The sequence below is a fragment of the Macaca thibetana genome, chromosome 15 (assembly GCF_024542745.1).
Source record: "Macaca thibetana thibetana isolate TM-01 chromosome 15, ASM2454274v1, whole genome shotgun sequence".
Lineage (NCBI taxonomy): Eukaryota > Metazoa > Chordata > Mammalia > Primates > Cercopithecidae > Macaca > Macaca thibetana.
Window position 1 is genome coordinate 105,418,500 of NC_065592.1, and position 18,073 is coordinate 105,436,572.

The window sequence follows — 18,073 nt, forward strand, 5'->3', positions numbered from 1 at the left end:
TTTTTTCCCTTAGGAGTCTACCGTGATCCTTTTTATGCTTTTAATGTTGTTTATTTAGTGAATTGGTTTCTTAGGCTGTATTTCCTGGAGTGAGGTTACCGGGTTAAAGAGTATGAACGTTTTACAGCTCTTGAAATATATTGCCTGCTGTTTTACAACACTGACCACATTACTTGAAAGCTGCCAGATTAGACCTGATCCCTGCTACTCTCAGACTTCATCATCCCCCACTTTTCCTCTTGATCCCAGGGTGGGAGCACAGTGGGTCCCTCTGTCCAGGCAACAGGCCAAGCTCACTTCCTGGCCTTTGCACGTCCCCCGCCCATGCCCCATGGATACTCTCCTTGGAGGTCCTGCCCAGGGCCAGCCCCTCCTTTCAGGTCTTGGTTAGAAAGCCACTTCTTGTGAGATGCCTTTGTTTCCACTGTGGGCCAGCAGCCCCTTCTCACCCAGGCGTTGTTCCCCACCCTGTGAAACTAGGAGATGAGTGCTGGCTGTCTCTGAACTCCCTGCTGATGGAGGTGGGCGGGGCTGGGCTCTCACCTCCTTTTAGCCTCTGTTTTAGTTCTGCCCAGCTTCCTTCCCAACATGTGTGAATCTGAGGAACAAGCTGCCTTTTCTAGATCTCCTTGGAGGAGTGAGGGAGGGTGAGCCAAGAAAGGAGTGGTCACTTACTGTCTCCTTTCATTTTCGTGTCTCTTAACAGAGTGTATAGACTTAACTATTAAAGATGTCTGGAAAAAAGCCAGTAATTTCTAATGATTTTAAAGTAGTTTAAAAATCACTGTAAATGTAAAGTTGTACATAATAAAAGGATTTGAGGTAAAGAACTTGGATTAGAAATTACCATTTCTAGAAGTGAGAGGATGAAGCAGGCCTAATTTTAGATTTTTAAAAAATCTATTCTGTTTTAGCTGGTGTACAGTGTTTTTAGATTGAGGGATAAAACAGCAGTTTCCTATTCTAAAGAATAGAATGTTATTTGACTGATTGGATGTTGTTGTGTTTTTTGCTTATGAAGTAAATTGTTTTTATTGAAATATTTACCAAGAATTCAGAAAGTGATTTCTTCTTTTACGTACGCATCTTGAAAAGGTTTGCTTTGCCTCTCAGTGAGATTTCGTTATAGCTAACTTTCCAACAAAATGTGGCAACTGCTTTTATGATGAAAGTTGGTGAGAAGTGAGGTGAACTCTACAGTGATGTCCAGTAGAATTATCTGAGGTAATGAGGCTGTTCTGTCTGTGCTGTCCAATTAGTATGTTAGCTTCTGGTGTCCTGTGACCACTCAGTACTTGAACTTAATTTTGAATTTAATTTAATATAAACTTTCTCTCAGTGTAGCCACACATTGGACAGTAGTTTTAAAAACTTAAGGTTAAGAATGGCACACATTTTTCTCCTCTAAGGCCCTGTGGAGAGTTAATACTCCATTGTTACTGGAATCACCTAATTTAGTTTAAATTAATGTTCTCTAAATTACCTTATCCATTGTAGAAACAAAAAATCTGCCAGAAATTTAGTTGTGTTAATGAGTATGTGAAACAGCAGGAGAGAATTTGGTGGTCTTGAACTGTAAATCATTTAGAACATTTTTTCCAGGTGTTTTTGCTATATTTTTTGGACTAGAGAGAGTCCAGAGGACTTTGACTTCTCAGAGGTGTTGCTTCTCTGCTTGCTCCTTCGTGTGTTTTGGAAATCGTGGATGTTTCAGTGGGGATTCAGCAGAAGTAAAGAGGGTGTCTTAGATTTTTCATCACTGAAAAGGCAGTTGATGTAGACCTAGTCCTGACATAGTGTGTGGGACTTAGAATAAGCCCATGGCAGTTACATTGAGGGTGAACGTGTGCATCCTTACACAGTCTCCACGTGTGGAAGGCTTTAGGAGGAGGATAACTGGTTGACAGGTAGGCGAGGGATCATACTTTTATTTTATTTTAAAAATTCTGATGATTTCACCTGACGCATTTGATCTACTTTGAAGAAATGGTTTGGTTTCATTGACACTGGGTGGCTTCTTTCTGTCTCCCTCTTTCCCACCTGTTTGTTTTCTTGTGTCTTTCTCCCCGTCTCTTCCTTGAAAATACTGTCATGGGGTCAGCTGGCTTTGTGTGTTTTCAAGCAGGGTGATCTTTGAGCTTGACAAGAATTGAAAATTGATTTGTAGTCTAGATGGGATCATAAGTTACTGACAAGAGATGATTTAAATGCAATGTCCCACAGAAATTTCTTAGTGGAGCAATGTGTCGCAAACTTTATTATGGCATTTTTTTGACTGTTTGGCTTTCATGGATAGTTTCCATAAATGTGATTTTTCAGCTTCTGTGCAAACATTTCTGCTTATTGAGCTTGTTGCTACAGTGTTACCCTACATCTGATGAAGTTTTTTTCTCGTTTGCCAGGTTGCACAGAGCATTGAGGATCACCATCAGGAAGTGATTGGTTTCTGCAGAGAGAATGGTTTCCATGGCTTGGTTGCATATGACTCTGATTATGCACTGTGCAACATCCCCTACTATTTCAGTGCCCATGCCCTAAAACTGAGCCGGAACGGGAAAAGTCTCACCACAAGCCAATATCTGATGCATGAAGTTGCCAAGCAACTGGACCTGAATCCAAATCGTTTTCCTATTTTTGCTGCTCTCTTAGGTAGGTGGAGCAGTGTGAAAATATTTTATAAGGGAGTGACCATATGATGCGCACATTGATCTTTTAAGTATTTCTGTGCTTGAATGTTTTGGATGTGTGTCTCACATTGAAGAGAACCAAGGTGTGGGCTCTTCCTTAGCCTTCCTTGCTTTGTATTATTTTTTTGGCATAGCTAATGTGCTACTTTTGTTCTTAAGTGTTTGTTGAGGTATTGGTATCGTTCTATCCAGGAATTGTTCAGATTAATTTTGTGAATAAACTTGTTTAAGGTTTTGGAAAACTAACATTCTAAATCACAGATGTCAACACATGGTCACTAGGTAAATTAGACATTTAAACCTTTGACATAAATTATGTTTATAATAGAAGAAAATATGCTATGGGGTTAGAACAGTGATGTTTTCACCTCATTTTCAGGACACTCACTACTTTAGAAGAGAAACAAAAATAAGCTATCGTACCTTGTTTCCAACACCTACATTTTAAGTAAATGTGTACATGTCTTTAAAAAATTTCCTTGGAGGAATTCCTTATGCTGAATACCCAGAAAGGGTGAAATGTTGTTTTCACTATGACATATTTTAATTTTCTTTCATTAAAAATAATTCCCCCATGCCTGTAATCTGAGCACTTTGGGATGCCAAGGCGGGTGGCTCATCTGAGGTCAGGAGTTTGAGACCAGCCTGGCCAACATGGTGAAACCCTGTCTTTACTAAAAATACAAAAATTAGCCAGGCATGGTGGTGGGTGCCTGTAGTCCTAGCTACTTGGGAGGCTGAGGCACAAGAATGGCTTGAACCAGGGAGGCAGAGGTTGCAGTGAGCCGAGAGTGTGCCACTGCACTCCAGCCTGGGCGACAGAGTGAGACTTTATCTCCAAAAAAAAAAAAGAAAAAATTTCCCAAGAGGTAATATATTTATCTGTCCCTTTATATTTGCATTGTGTGTTTTCTTTCTTTGCTCTTTTGTCAGCTACCCTTTCTTATGCTTTCATTGTGCTTGTCTCACCCTACTTTAATATCCAGCTCTAGTTTGCTTAGAGTTGATAAGAATCGTGTCCAACTATAAGTAAACATGTTTTGGAGGGAGGCACTCCTGTGATTACAATCCACGAATTGGATGGGATTTGGGGCTGTTTCGGACACACAAGGCCAGTCTGGGAAGCTGCGTGGTGTCCAGTGCCCAGTTACTGTGCTCCCTTGCAGTATATATTCTGTAGAGGCTAGCCGTCCAATCCAGTCCTGTTCAAGAGGGGATTACATTGTGGATTAGTTTTAGAAATGCCTAGTTATCAGAAAGATTTTTATAAACACTCCAAAACAGTTTTACACAACTAGAAATTGTAGTGAAGGAGTCACAATTTATTTTTACTTTTTTGGAGGGACTGGTTCTTTATTTTAAAAAGACACTTGCCAATCAATATTCAGTATCAAAACAGTTGCGCTATTGATTTCTCTTTCTCCGAGTTGGTCTCAAATGAGAGTACATTTTAAGCCAATAAGCCGTAGGATATATACCTAACAGACCTCCTAGAAACCTTATCAGAAAATGGGGACTGGGTAGGAAAGAAACTTTAAAAGATCAGCAAACTGCCAGCCCATGGGCTGCAGAGGCTGTGCTGTTCAAGTTTTCATCTTTAAGATATCTTTGGACAATTTTTTTGTTTGTTTGTTTTAATGGAGTCTCACTTTGTTGCCCAGGCTGGAGTACAATAGTGTGATCTTGGCTCACTGCAACCTTCGCCTCCATGGTTCAAGCAGTTCTCATGCCTCAGGCTCCCGAAAACTGGGATTACAGGCGCCCGCCACCACACCTGGTTAATTTTTGTATTTTTAGTAGAGACAGGGTTTCACCATGTTGACCGGGCTGGTCTTGAACTCCTGAGCTCAAGCAATCCACCCACCTCTGTCTTTGCTGGGATTACAGGTGTGAGCCACCGCACCCAGCATTTTTTTTTTTGAGACAGGTTTTCACTCTGTTGCCTAGAGTGGAGTGCAGTGGTGCAATCTCGGCTCACTGCAACCTCCGCCTCCCAGGCTCAAGAGATCCTTCCATCTCAACTTCCCAAGTAGTTGGGACTAAAGGTGCATGCCACCACGTCCAGCTTGTTTTTTTGGTGTGTGTTTTTGGTTGAGACAGGGTTTCACCATGTTGGCCAGGCTGGTCTCCAACTCCTGAGCTCAGGGCGATCCACCTGCCTGAGCCTCCCAAAGTGCTGGGATTACAGGCATGAGCCACCGCGCCTGGCCACACAATTTTTTATATATTATCTTGTGAAAGCATTTCATGTTTTACTATATCAGTCAGTCAACAAAATTGTGATTTCACAAGTTGTGTTTGTTTGAATCTAATCTCAAATACAGTGCTTAGTAAGGGAACTCTTGTGCCTTTGGGGATTTGGGGATTAAAACTAATCTTTTAAATATATTTTCAAATATTAAAATATAAAAGGATATTTCCTCTGATGTTAAAAGTGAGTATGGCAGTGTCACATTATATGGAAAGTTCCATATTTGCTTAAATGCTATGCAAAATAACTTGGCATATTAATTGACTTTGAATGTGAAAATCACATGCTCTTAGAATATGGATGCCTTAGCTCATTTGAGAAATGGAAGAATACTGTTTATCTTGTTTAAGAAACATTGAATATAGTATTTGGAAAATGATACCAACTGATACGTTTCTAGCTTGTTAGTCTGTGAAGTTTTGAAATAAATGAAAAACAAAATCAATTGCAATATGTTGTCAATTTAATTTAGGGCTTGGAATCTCTTCAAAAAGTTTAGTGAAGTTATAGGTAAGCTCCTGAGTTTTTGTTGTCGTTGTTGTTTTTTGAGATGGAGTCTCTCTCTGTTGCCCAGGCTGGAGTGCAGTGGTGTGATCTTGGCTCACTGCAACCTCTGTCTCCCAGGTTCAAGTGATTCTTATGCCTCAGCCTCCCGAGTAGCTGGGATTACAGGTGTGTGCCACCACACCTGGCTAATTCTCACCATGTTGGCCAGGCTGGAAAAGTTTCACTGTGCTCAAATGAGAAAGCTTATTTTTCTTTTCCCTTCTGTAATGGAAAGTATAGCTCTATAAAGTATTTTGTTTTAGGAATGTTGGAATATTCACTTAAGTATTTCACCCAATTTTTCACAGGGACTGTTACTAATGTTCGAGTTGCCTTAATATTATTTCAAATTGAAGCTTCCGAAATTTCAGACATGTCATTCCTCTTTTTTTTTTTTTTTTTTTTTTTTTTTTTGAGATGGAGTCTCGCTCTGTCGCCCGGGCTAGAGTGCAGTGGGGCGATCTTGGCTCACTGCAAGCTCCGCCTCCCGGGTTCCCCCCATTCTCCTGCCTCAGCCTCCCGAGTAGCTGGGACTACAGGCACCCACCACCACGCCCGGCTAATTTTTTGTATTTTTTAGTAGAGACGGGGTTTCACCATGTTAGCCAGGATGGTCTCGATCTCCTGACCTCGTGATCCACCCGTGTCGGCCTCCCAAAGTGCTGGGATTACGGGCGTGAGCCACCGCGCCTGGCCAGACACTTCATTCTTCACTGTGAAATTCTATGCAATCCCTTAACAGAGGAAAACAATATCAAACACAGCAAACCTGGGCAGTTACGGTTCAGATTTGCTCATTTGGACATCACGGGAGTTCAGTACCTCTGGATTGTGTGTTTGGAATACAGGTGGAGTGTCCCTTATCTGAAATGCTTAGGACCAGAGATATTTTGAAGTATTTGCATATGCCTAATGAAGTATCTTAGAGATGGGACTCAAGTCTAAGCATGAAAGTCATTTATGTTTCATATATACCTTATACACATAGCCTAAAGGTAATTTTATAAAACATTTTAAATAATTTTGTGCAGGAAACAAAGTTTTGACTGCCTTTTGACTACGTGCCATCTTATGAGCAGAGGTGTGGAATTTTCCACTTGTGGCATCATGTTGATGTTGAAAAAGTTTCAGATTTTGCATCATTTTGGATTTTTGGACTACGGATGCTCAACCTGTATTATAATGTAGCAATATTCCGAATGGTCTTACTTTGTTTTGCCTTCTGTTAGTAGCAAATTAATGAATCTGCTATCATAATGTGGAGGTGATTAAGTCATGTTATAAAAATCACGGTTGTTTAGGAAATTACTGCTTGGAGATTTCAGTGAGATAGCTAACCTACTAAAGATCAGGTATACCAGGCATACGAACATGATTGTGAAAGTAGAGTATTCCCCGCAAATACAGTTTCTCCATTGAATACAGTTTTGTTTGTAGACTGTGACAGCACTGGTGATAGGATGAGCAGCTTAATGGCCTCATGAGTATTATTGTAGGATGGGCCTTTTCACATATGTTTGTGGGTGGTGATGGAAATTATGGGAGAAGGGTGTTGATTCATGTTACAATCAGCAGTCATTGTCATTTAATCTTGCTAAGAAAGATTTTATAATTGTGCAGGTTTCACATTTGGTGTTTTTATGTAATTTTGAACCATAGCTATTTCATGAACAGATGAAAGCTTGAACCACAGCCATTTCATGAACAAATGAAAACTTGAATCTAATTGGTGTTTGATAGCCTGACATTGTCAAACTGACCTTTTGCAAACTGGTGTTTATTTTTAATACTGTGCTGTGAGGTTGCTTCAGTTTTATGCAGTTCTTAGGCTGAATGCTGCTGGGGCTCCACTAGAAATTCCCGTCATTCTTGAGGCAGCTGCAAGGATTCTGCCTGCTGTATGTTGCTTTACGTTAAGAGATGAAGAGTTGTTCTCAGTTTCTGTTTGAAAGTTTTCTACTAGAGATGCGGTGCTTTTAAATGTTTTCCTGTGTTACTTAAGATGATTGCTTTTATGTTATCCATGTTTATATTCCAGGAAATCACATTCTGCCTGATGAAGATCTGGCTTCCTTTCATTGGAGTTTACTTGGTCCAGAACATCCACTAGCCTCACTAAAGGTACAAATTTCACTTTATTTGTCTAGCATTTGTAATAATCAACTGTGAGTTTGCTATTACGGGTTTTTTTTTTTTTTAATTTTTATGTTTTAGATGGGGTCGTGCTTTGTCGCCCAGGCTGGAGTGCAGTGGCGCGATCTCGGCTCACTGCAAGCTCCGCCTCCCGGGTTCATGCCATTCTCCTGCCTCAGCCTCCCGAATAGCTGGGACTACGGGCGCCCACCACCACGGCTGGCTAATATTTTGTATTTTTAGTAGAGACAGGGTTTCACCGTGTTCGCCAGGATGGTCTCGATCTCCTGACCTCGTGATCCGCCGGCGTCGGCCTCCCAAAGTGCTGGGATTACTGGCGTGAGCCACTGTGCCCGGCCTGCTATTACTTTAATAACATGTTAGGCCCTTTATTGGTGGTGCTACAAAGTTAGCAATATCATGTTTTGCTATGATTTCAGGATATGCATTGCCTTAAAAAGCAAGCAACAATGCTACCATCCTTTGTTCTCAACACCTATATGTTAGGTAAATGTATAAATGCCCTTGAAAATTTCCCTTAAGGAATTCTTTGTGCCTTGTACCTAGATAGAAGGAAATCTTTGAGCTGATGTTTTATATATTAATTTTCTTACTTAAAAATTTTAATTTTTTCTCTAGGTAGCATAGTTGATAAATTTTATAACTAATTTTCTACAATTATAAAATAATCTAAAGCTTTTGGATGATGGGGGAGACTCAAATTCATTAGATAAATGATCCATTTGTACTGTTTTGTTAAAACTTAATATTATTTTTCTCTCTTTTGATTCCCTTCCTGTTTGTGATAGTAACAGACATCAGAGAGGGAGGCACTTAACTCTGATTTTCTGCAGTGGAAGGTGTCTGTGTTTGATGTGAGCATAGGAGTAATGAGTGAGATTGGCACGAGGCACTGGAAAACTTCGGCTTGGACTTGTTAGTGACTCTTGTGATTGCAGTGATCATTTATTTGTCAGGTTCAAATGCCTTTCTTGACTTGGGCAAATGGGAAGATGGGGACCTAGACTTTGGATCTGCTTCCTGCCCTGGGACTGCTTCCTTATAGTAAAGGGTGGCGGTTAAATTGGGTGTTTTCTGAAGGGCTGTAAAATTCTGAATGTTGTTGTAATTACCCTCCCTCCATAAACAATTTTAATTGGTGGCTAGTTTCAAATGGGAGTTTTTCTTCTACATTTTAATTTACCTTTAACTTTGGTCATACCCAAAAGCTTAAGTAGAATTCTTTCCTCCTCTCATTTTGTTCCTTGCTATTTCAAACTCTTTTTCTTTTTCATCTCTGGCATGCTATAAAATGTTCTCCTTTTCACCCTAACAGGGTTTGATATGGACTGTTTTCAACTTCTTGTTCAAAAATTAGTTTTTCTCCTCTTGTTAGAAATTACCTTTCTGGCCATAGAATCCCTCCTGTATGTTTTCATGAATGAAGTGATGTGATCTGTCATCTGGACCCTAAGCTCCTGGTGATGCCATGACTGAAATGCGGATTGGGGAAATGCAGCGTGTCATCAGCTGAACTTCAGAGCACTGCACCTGTGCTCAGTAGCTCTGTTAAGCATTATGCTTTTATAAGTGAGACACAAATGAAGGCTTGTTTCCTACAAGATTTATTTTGTTTTGAAGAGCAGGGGTGAGATACTCCCAAGGTCTCTGGCTATATGTGTATGTCTAAGTTAAACTAGCCCTGCTTCATATGTCGCAGGGTTAGAAGTGAAGAGCTGTTTGAAGAATTATTGGAAAACCAGCTCAATTTATTGCCAGGTGAATAACATCATTACATGTATATTTTTCCTAAATTTTGTTAAGAAAATCTTTAAGTATGAAAATGTGGAAAGAATAGAGAATGTGTATCCATATATCCACCATCTTAGTCTGACAATTATAAACATTTTGCCATAAAGTATATGTCTGTGTTTTGTTTAACAAAAACTCTTTGGAAGTAAGTTGCAGATGTAACACTTTACCCATGGAAATGTCAGCTTGCTCCACCACTTCAGCTTGCTCCATCACTTCCTAAAAATAAGGACATTTTGTTACTTTATCCTATTAGTCTTATGACATCAACTAAATTAATAATAATTCTCCAATATCATTTTTTTTTTTTGAGACAAGGTCTTGTTCTGTCACCTGTGCTGGAGTGCAGTGTCTATTATCATTTAATATTAAGTTCATATTCAGATTTTTTCAGAGTCATTTGTAGGTTTTTTTTTTTTAATCAGGATCCAGTCAAGCTTTATGGATGCATTTTGATATTAACTGAGTACTTTTATGGCATATTGGAGAAGAAATCCTAAATTATTTTTCAGATGACTTGATAAGTTGTAGGATTTTAAAGTCAAAACCTGAAATGCAAGCACACCTGATTTTGAGATAAGTTCAGAAACTGCATTTGTTAGCCACTTTAAATTTTTTTTTTGAGACAGAGTCTTGCTCTGTCACCCAGGATGGAGTTAGGGGTGAGATCTTGGCTCACTGCAACCTCTGCCTCCCGGGTTCAAGCAATTCTTCTGCCTCAGCCTTCCAAGTAGCTGGGATTACAGGCGCCTGCTGCCATGCCGGCTAATTTTTGTATTTTAATAGAGGGGTTTTCACCATGTTGGCCATACTGGTCTCAAACTCCTGACCTCAGGTGATCCACCCACCTCGGCCTCCCAAAGTGCTGGGATTACAGGTGTGAGCCACCGCACCTGGCCCACTTTAATGTTTTGACCGTTCATTCACATGTTGTATGCAGCACCATTTCAGTAATTTTAATGTACATAAGGGAAATTGGATGTGGTTTTCTCCCCATGAGCATGACTGATGGATGTGCTGCAGAATTGTATGTATCCCACCTGCTGTGTAGTCTCTTTCTTTTTTCCCAGTTATAAAACCAATTGCATCTTTCGAAAATTTGGATAGTTGTTACATATCTCCATAATATTCTGAGTTTTACTTTCTGAAATATTCTTTGTGTTTTTGTATTGTGTTGAAATGATGAGAGGTTTAAGATTATGGTACTGCATTTTAAAAGGTGCTTTGAATTGATTAGATATTAACTTCATAGAACACCAACTCTCTGTGAACAATAATAAATTTGGCTTTGGCGAAATAGTACAAATATAATATGATAAAAGGGATGGAGCAAGAAAGCTTAAGCTTGAGGATGCAAAATCACGTGTCTTTAACAGCTGTTTTTCTAGTATACTGTGTTAGAAAGGGAACCAATAAAAATCATGAGAAAATTTCTCTTTTTACCATCTGATGAAAATCACAAAATACCATGGATAGGAAGTCATTAGTCGTCGATAATTTGTGTGATTCCAAATCTTCAGTATGTTGGTAGCACTATGAATTTTTATTTGTTTTGTTTATGAGTAGCATTCTTAGACTCATCTTTTAAACATGTGTCTTTGCAAATTTCACTACATGCATTCATTCATTCACTGTGAATTTTTAACTCTCTGACTGTCGTTGAACCAGCTACATCAGTTAGAAATTGTGAAGTCCTCCTTGACTGTCCACAGTCCTGGGGTGTGCTGAAAGAATAGCACGTCTGCTTTGGGGCTCTGGGGGCTCAGAAGCATAGGGAAGAACAACTGTTAAATCGTTGGGTAATATCTGCAAAGAGGAAAGCTAGGACAGAAGCCACATTCTGTTTTGTCCTGCTTTATTAGTTAGTAGTAGATCGTGCTTATTACTAGATTATGACTGCAATGTTAGACATACTTAGAACCTAAAATTGGTAGAAGGCAGTAGGAAATAGGATGTAAGGTGACTTTTTCATACGTCAGTGGTAACCTTAAGAGCTGCTACCGAGGTGGGCGTCGAATTTCTTAGGTTTAGTTGCAAAGAATATTTCATTTATGTTCAGGACAGTTGGGCCATTTCATGTAACTTGTAAAATTGTAGGATGGTGTCAGGGGTCAGGGAGTGTCTAAGATGTGGTCAGTTCTATAATGAGAGTAAGAAAACGAGAGTTATGTGTTACTCCCTATTCCTTGGGAGACCTGGCTGTTGAGATTCCTCACTGTAGTCCTGGAGATGCCTAGAGGCTGGGCTGGAGTGTGACGTCTGTCTCCACCCAGGCCCAGGTCCTGCAGAGCAGGGAGCCTGGCAGCAGATGATACAGAGTGGGCTGGGCCAGGATGGGTAAAACCCCAGGGCTGCACAGGCACCCAAGCCTGAGGCTGCGTTTACCTTACTTTGCTGTAAGTAAGTTACTCTGTTTGATTGGAAACGTAAGAGAATCTTTTATATACCAGAAAGAGTTGAGATACACTCCTGGAATGTACACTCCCTCCCAAACAATGGGGAAGGCATTCCAGGAGTGCATCTCATTTCCGTGCTCATTTAAACTTTTTCCAATGGCAGTATTTCTTCAAAGGGTCATATCTTTAATAAGGAAAATACATTGAATATCCTTTCAATGTGTTTTTGGACTCTGTTATAATTAGGAAGATTCGGGATTGTATTTACAGTAATGAAAAGTGGGTTGGATGCATATTGGTCTTTCGAAGAGGCTCCCACTGCTTGTGTTGCTCTGGGCTGCTGTGCTCCTTTGATGGTTTTGGTGTGGCTGGCAGTGTTGCATGAGAGAAATGGAAGGTGTCAGGCAGCCTGGTACCCAGACAGCTGAGCCCACAGAGCATGGGCTCCAGTCCCAAGCCCAGCCTCTGTGTCCCTTCAGGTGGTGCCCCCATGCCTACCTCCTCCTGTGCCCTGGGAGTGGTCGGCCATTCAGTCTGCCTGGTCATAAGGTTTAGCGAGCCTGTGGGTGCCCTGCAGAGCTGGTGTGGCCTGTACTCATCAGAGGGTGCCTGTGGCTATGGCAGTCCATCCTGGGCAGGGTCCCCTGGCTGTAGACACCTGCTAGGTGAGCAGTTTTTCAAAATGTGCTTTTTGGGGTTTTAAAAATTGTATGATTTTGTGTCCTAACTGGGTACGGGAATTTTTTATCTTGGGTGGGCATTTTGTTGTTTTAATTTTTTAGTATGTTTTATAGATGTTTGCTGGATTTATTTTTTTAAAAACATAATTTCTTGTTGCCTCTGGTTTTCTTGAATCTTGGGTTTTTTAGAACACTTTATAGAAGGCTTTTTGTCACTTGGGTGTTCTACATTCTATTGACCTCGTATTTGGATATAATAACATTTAAGTTGGACCTGTTTAGTGTCAGGTCATTGTATTCATTTTGATGGTTTTTGTGTTCCTGAACTTCATATTCAATTTCATATATTTTGAGTTTCCATCCCTGCCAGTTGTTTGTGATTGCCAAGTATCCCCAACCACTGAGCCCTTTGAGCTCCTTCTGCCTCCTTGTCTGGGACACCCCAGCTTGCAGATTTTATGTGGGTTTACCCTTTCCTGAGACTTCACTACCAGCAGTTCTACTTTCTAGTTAGGTTTAGTCCGTTTTACTCTGTCTACTCTGCAGTTCCCAGTCTTTTTGAAAGACCCCATCTCTGTGTGGTGAGCCTCCCCTAGAAGTACTTGTCCTCCTCCAGCCCTTTCTGACCCCATCATCTGGTTGTCCTAGGGCCAGGCTGGGCCCTGGGCCAGGCTGCACTGTCATCCATGGAACGCCGTCTTCTCTGTATGATCCTCTCTCGGAGCTTCCCCTAAAGTACGCTTGCTTTCTTCTGCATCATCTTAGGAGCTCCCTCTCATTCCTAGCCCTGGCATTTCTTCCTTTTGATTTAAATGTCTTTGTGTATTTATCATCTTACCACTCTGATTCACTTATTTTTGGTAATCTTTTGCCAGCTTTATCTTTCCCTGAGCCACCCGTATACCGGGGGCAATCTATCAGGCCATATCAAGAAAACTTTTAGATTCACCTCCATTTTTTTCTTTTTGGAGACGGAGTTTTGCTCCCTTGCCCAGGTTGGAGTGCAGTGGCGCAATCTCGGCTCGCTGCAGCCTCTGCCTCTTGGGTTCAAGCAGTTCTCCTGCCTCAGCCTCCCGAGTAGCTGGGACTACAGGTACACGCTACTGCCACGCACGGCTAATTTTTTGTATTTTAGTAGAGATGGGGTTTCCCCTTGTTGCCCGGCCTGGTCTCAAACCCCTGAGCTCAGGCAGTCCGCCTGCCTTAGCCTCCCAAAGTACTAAGATTATAGGCGTGAGCCACCGCGCCCGGCCATTCACCTTAAATTTTACCCAGGGGTATCTTTAACTATATTTTTTATGTCTTATTGTCCTCAACCAGAAGTCATTGAGTGTTGCTTTTAAAACATGTCCTTTAGGGCCAGCAGTTGGGTCTGGCTCTGAGAGAGTAGTGAGGAGGGTAGCATCAGGATCTCCAGGAGCAACAATGGTAGGGCTGTCAGTCTGGCCTTCTCATCACAGGGACCATGTCATCTCCAGGGTTGGAACGCACAGCAGACCCCACAGTGAACCAGTCTAGTAGTAGATCAGGGCCCTTCGAGACAGAGAGGAACTGAACAGTCCTTTTTCTTGGGTTTCCCGGATGGACACTTGGGTGGCTGTTGCAGCTGCTGCTCAGCCTGTGGTCCTAGTGACCGCTGTGCCTGGTGCCTGTGTCCGGACTAGGGCGAGAGGTGCTGGTAGGTCTCATGCAGTGCCTGGAGCCAGCTTCCATTTGAGAAGAGCTCTAGCATTTCAGGCACTTTGAGGCTTCATTGTGTGTGACGTATACCATGTAACCTTGCTGGAGCTAGGTTGGTGATCAGATGACTTGATCTTTCTGAAATCTTTTTTTAAAAAATTAAGTTGGTTATAAACTGTAAATAAATAGAAAGATGGACTTTGTTTATTTCTGACTTTCACCTATATTGTCATAGCGGGAGGGGGTGGTTCTGATTCTATGAACCCTCCAAAGAAGGAATTTCTCCTTACATGTTAGTGTTAATTGAAGTTCACTTCATATATTTTTTTCTTAATAAGTCATTATATAATAGTTTAGTAAGAGCTAAGAAAAACTTCCTAAAATCTAAGTACTTATTTAGCTTTAGAAAATATAATGTTAGGGGCCTGGAAGGTAAGTAGATTAAAACATTCTTCTGTTTCTTTTTTTTTTTTTTTTCTAAACATAGTCTAAATATTGGGGAAAAAGGAGAGACAGACAAGATGAGGTAGTTTGACTGAACCCTCTGATTTTATTAATCTTTGTAGTCTTCATATGTCTATTGCATTTTTACTGTCTTAACTAGAAGCCTACGTTATCTTTTTTAAAATTCTCTTTTTTATTATAAAAATAATTAGAAAAATTTAATCAGTACAGAAATATGTCATGTGAAAATGAAAGGTACTTATAATCCCACTTCTCAGAGATAACCACTTTAAACAGATTGATATTTGATCCTTCGAAGTGTAATAAAAATGTCTATCTTGCTAGTGGTGGTCATCATTGTCACCATCCATCATCATGCATGTGATGCATCATGTGTGTGACATTAGCTAAATGTTTTTAATGGTTAATGTATACAGATTCATTGTACTGAATTTTAAGCTTTAAGTCTTGAAAACCTGCATTTGATAAGAAATTTGTTCTTTGCTTCTTTTAATTTACATGTGGGGTTGTTAAATGAAATAAGTTAAAATACAAACTGAACTCAAAAGAATTTCTGCTTGTTTATATCTTCCAGTCAGTCTCCTTCTCTGTTCCCTGTTTGTTTTAAAATAAAACTGGAAAGCTTAGAATTCTGAGGAATCTGCTGGAATCTCTTGGGGCTCAAGAATAGTTTTTCTGTCTCTCTCTTTCTTTTCTTTTTTTTTTTTTTTTAAGAGACAGGGTCTTGCTCTGTTGCTCAGGCTGGAGTGCAGTGGCTGTTCACAGGTGTGATCATGTGCAGTACAGATGCAAACTCCTGGGCTCAATTGATTCTCCTTCTCCTGCCTCAGCCTCCCAAGTAGCTGGGACTACAGGTGCGCACCACCACACCCAGCTTCTGTCTTTTTTTCACAGATTAGGAATAGGTCTCCTGTCATATTGCTGGGAAGAAAGGGATGTACGTTGTGGGAGGTTTGTGCTCCTTCCTTGTTGCAGGATTGCTTTTAGTTTGGCTCCTCCTGTGGAGTGAGTGGGACTGCCAAGCAGAATTCTTCCTGATTGACCTGGAATGGACGACCCTGCCAGCAGGAGCAGGAACAGAGGCCAGCAAGGGAAAGACAGACACAGTCTGAATGGGATCTGAAAGATACTGTGTTGGTAGTGCTGGCACTTACGGTATCTCTGGGAGAGAGACCTGGAATAGAGCAAGCAAAGAGAAGCTCAGTAATAGTGTCTTTGCTAACTGTGCTTTATTATTATTACTATTATTCTGAGATGGAGTCTTGCTCTGTCATCCAGGCTGGAGTGCAGTGGTGCGATCTTGGCTCACTGCAACCTCTGCCTCCTGGGTTCAAGAGATTCTCCTGCCTCAGCCTCCCAGGTAGCTGGGACTACAGGCATGCACCACCACACCGGGCTAATTTTTGTATTTTTAGTGGAGACAGGGTTTCACCATGTTGGCCAGGCTGGTCTCGAACTCCTGACCTCAGGTGATCTACCCGCCTCGGCCTGCGAAAGTGCTGGGATTACAGGCATGAGCCACTGCGCCCAGCCTGCTAACTGTGCTTAGAACTAGAATGCTCTAGTTTTATTTTAAATAAGCAGCATAATGTCAGTCTTAAAAATGAGAGTGTAAACATTTTCTAGCTTATTTCCTACCCTGTGAGTTCATAATGTCAGCCCTGTTTCTAACCAGGCTTTCTCCATCACTTTCTGCTTAGCATATTCACCTTCCTCTGAATGCCATGGTGACACGTGTGAATTAGTGCCGTGTCCTAGTCCTAGTCCCATGTCTCCCCCTCCACTCATGGCAGATCAGACACTGTTGTTGCACTCTAACTGTACACCGAGGGCTCCTCAACCTAGAGAATATCACCCTCAAGACATTTTGCCTGGGAACTGCCACCACCCCCTGCCCAGCCAAATCTGGCACCAGATTTCGTGCCAGGCAAGTTCCTTCCAAGACATTCTTGGTCAGAAACAGGGCTTGAGCTGGGTATGGTGGCTCATGCCTGTAATCCTAACACTTTGGGAGGCCAAGGTGGGAGGATCACTTGAGCTCAGGAGTTTGAGACCAGGGCAACATAGTGAGACCCTATCTCTATAAAAAATAAAAAAAACTAGCTGAGTGTGGTGGCATGCCCCTGTAGTCCCAGCTACTTGACAGGCTGAAGTGGAAGGATTGCTTGAGCCTGGGATATCGAGGCTGCAGTGAGCCTTGATCTGTGCCACTGTGCTCCAGCTTGTGTGACAGAGTAAGACCCTGTCTCAACAAAAAATAAAAAGAAGCAGAGGGCTTGCTAGCAACAGTCCCAGCTATGTCCAGCATCTTGGTTTCTTATATCTCTTGCTCACGGCCCTTGTCCAGGGTCAACTTCTCTTCCTGACCCTCTTGCTGTGTCTTTGAGACTCTAGCCCCTGTCACCCCAAAAAGAAGCCATGTCTGCATTGGCAGTCACTTTCCACTTCTTTCCGTCTGCAACCCCTTGGCCAACCACTAATATGATTTCTGTCTCTACGGATTTGCCTATTCTGGACATTTATTTATTATTATTATTTTTTTGAGTCGGAGTCTCACTCTGTTGCCCAGGCTGGAGTGCAGTGGTGCAATCTCGGCTCACTGCAAGCTCCGCCTCCTGGGTTCACACCATTCTCCTGCCTTAGCCTCCTGAATAGCTGGGACTACAGGCGCCCGCCACCACATAAAACCACACAACATGTGGTCTTTGTGTCTGTCTTCTTTCACTGAGTATAGTGCTTTCACGGTTCTTCCATGTTGTAACATGTATCTATACTTTATTCCTTTTTTTTTAAAAAAAAAAAGAAAAAAGAAACTGTCTCCTAGGCTGGAGTGCAGTCAGTGGCACGATCATAGCTCACTGTAACTTTGAACTTCTGGGCCCAAGCAATCCTCCTGCCTCAGCCTCCTTAGTAGCTAGGACTATAGTCACGTACCACCACACTGGGCTAATGTTTTAATTTTTTTTAAGAGACAGGATTTCACCATGTTGCCCAGGCTGGTCTCGAACTCCTGGCCTCAAGCATCCTCCCACTTCAGCCTCCCATAGTGCTGGGATTACAGGCATGAGCCCCGCACCCAGCCTACTGCATTTTTTTTTTTTAAATGACTGAATGATATCCCATTGTGTGAATATATGACATTTTTATTGCTCTTTTCATCAGTTGGTGGACACTTGGGTTATTTCTACCTTTTGACAATTATAAATAATGTTGTTATGAACATTTGTGTGTAAGTTTTGTGTGGATGTTTTCATTTTCCATGGGTATATGGCTGGGAGTAGAATTGCTGGGTCATGTAGTAGGTCTGTGCTTAGATTTTTTTTTTTCTTCCTTTTTCTTTTCTTTCTTTCTTTCTTTTTTTTTTTTTTTTTTTTGAGACTTTTTTAGAGTCTCACTCCTTTGCCCAGACCTGTGGTATGATTT

At 41.4% G+C, this 18,073-nt stretch overlaps 2 protein-coding genes across 8 annotated transcripts in view; one reads left to right on the top strand and one right to left on the bottom strand.

Annotated features, from left to right (window-relative positions):
• The window catches only part of NINJ1 (ninjurin 1), an 868,176-nt gene that overhangs the window by 343,262 nt on the left and 506,841 nt on the right, over positions 1-18,073 (bottom strand). The window lies entirely within an intron of this gene.
• The window catches only part of LOC126937819 (constitutive coactivator of PPAR-gamma-like protein 1), a 115,162-nt gene that overhangs the window by 17,091 nt on the left and 79,998 nt on the right, over positions 1-18,073 (top strand). For all 5 annotated transcript variants that reach the window (XR_007719861.1, XM_050761575.1, XM_050761577.1 and 2 more), the window contains exons 2-3: positions 2,403-2,649; positions 7,523-7,605. Coding sequence is in view for 4 of the 5 variants with exons in the window: in XM_050761575.1 (XP_050617532.1) it covers positions 2,403-2,649; positions 7,523-7,605 (330 nt within the window). In the remaining variant the exon portion in view is untranslated. The remainder of the gene's footprint in view (positions 1-2,402; positions 2,650-7,522; positions 7,606-18,073) is intronic.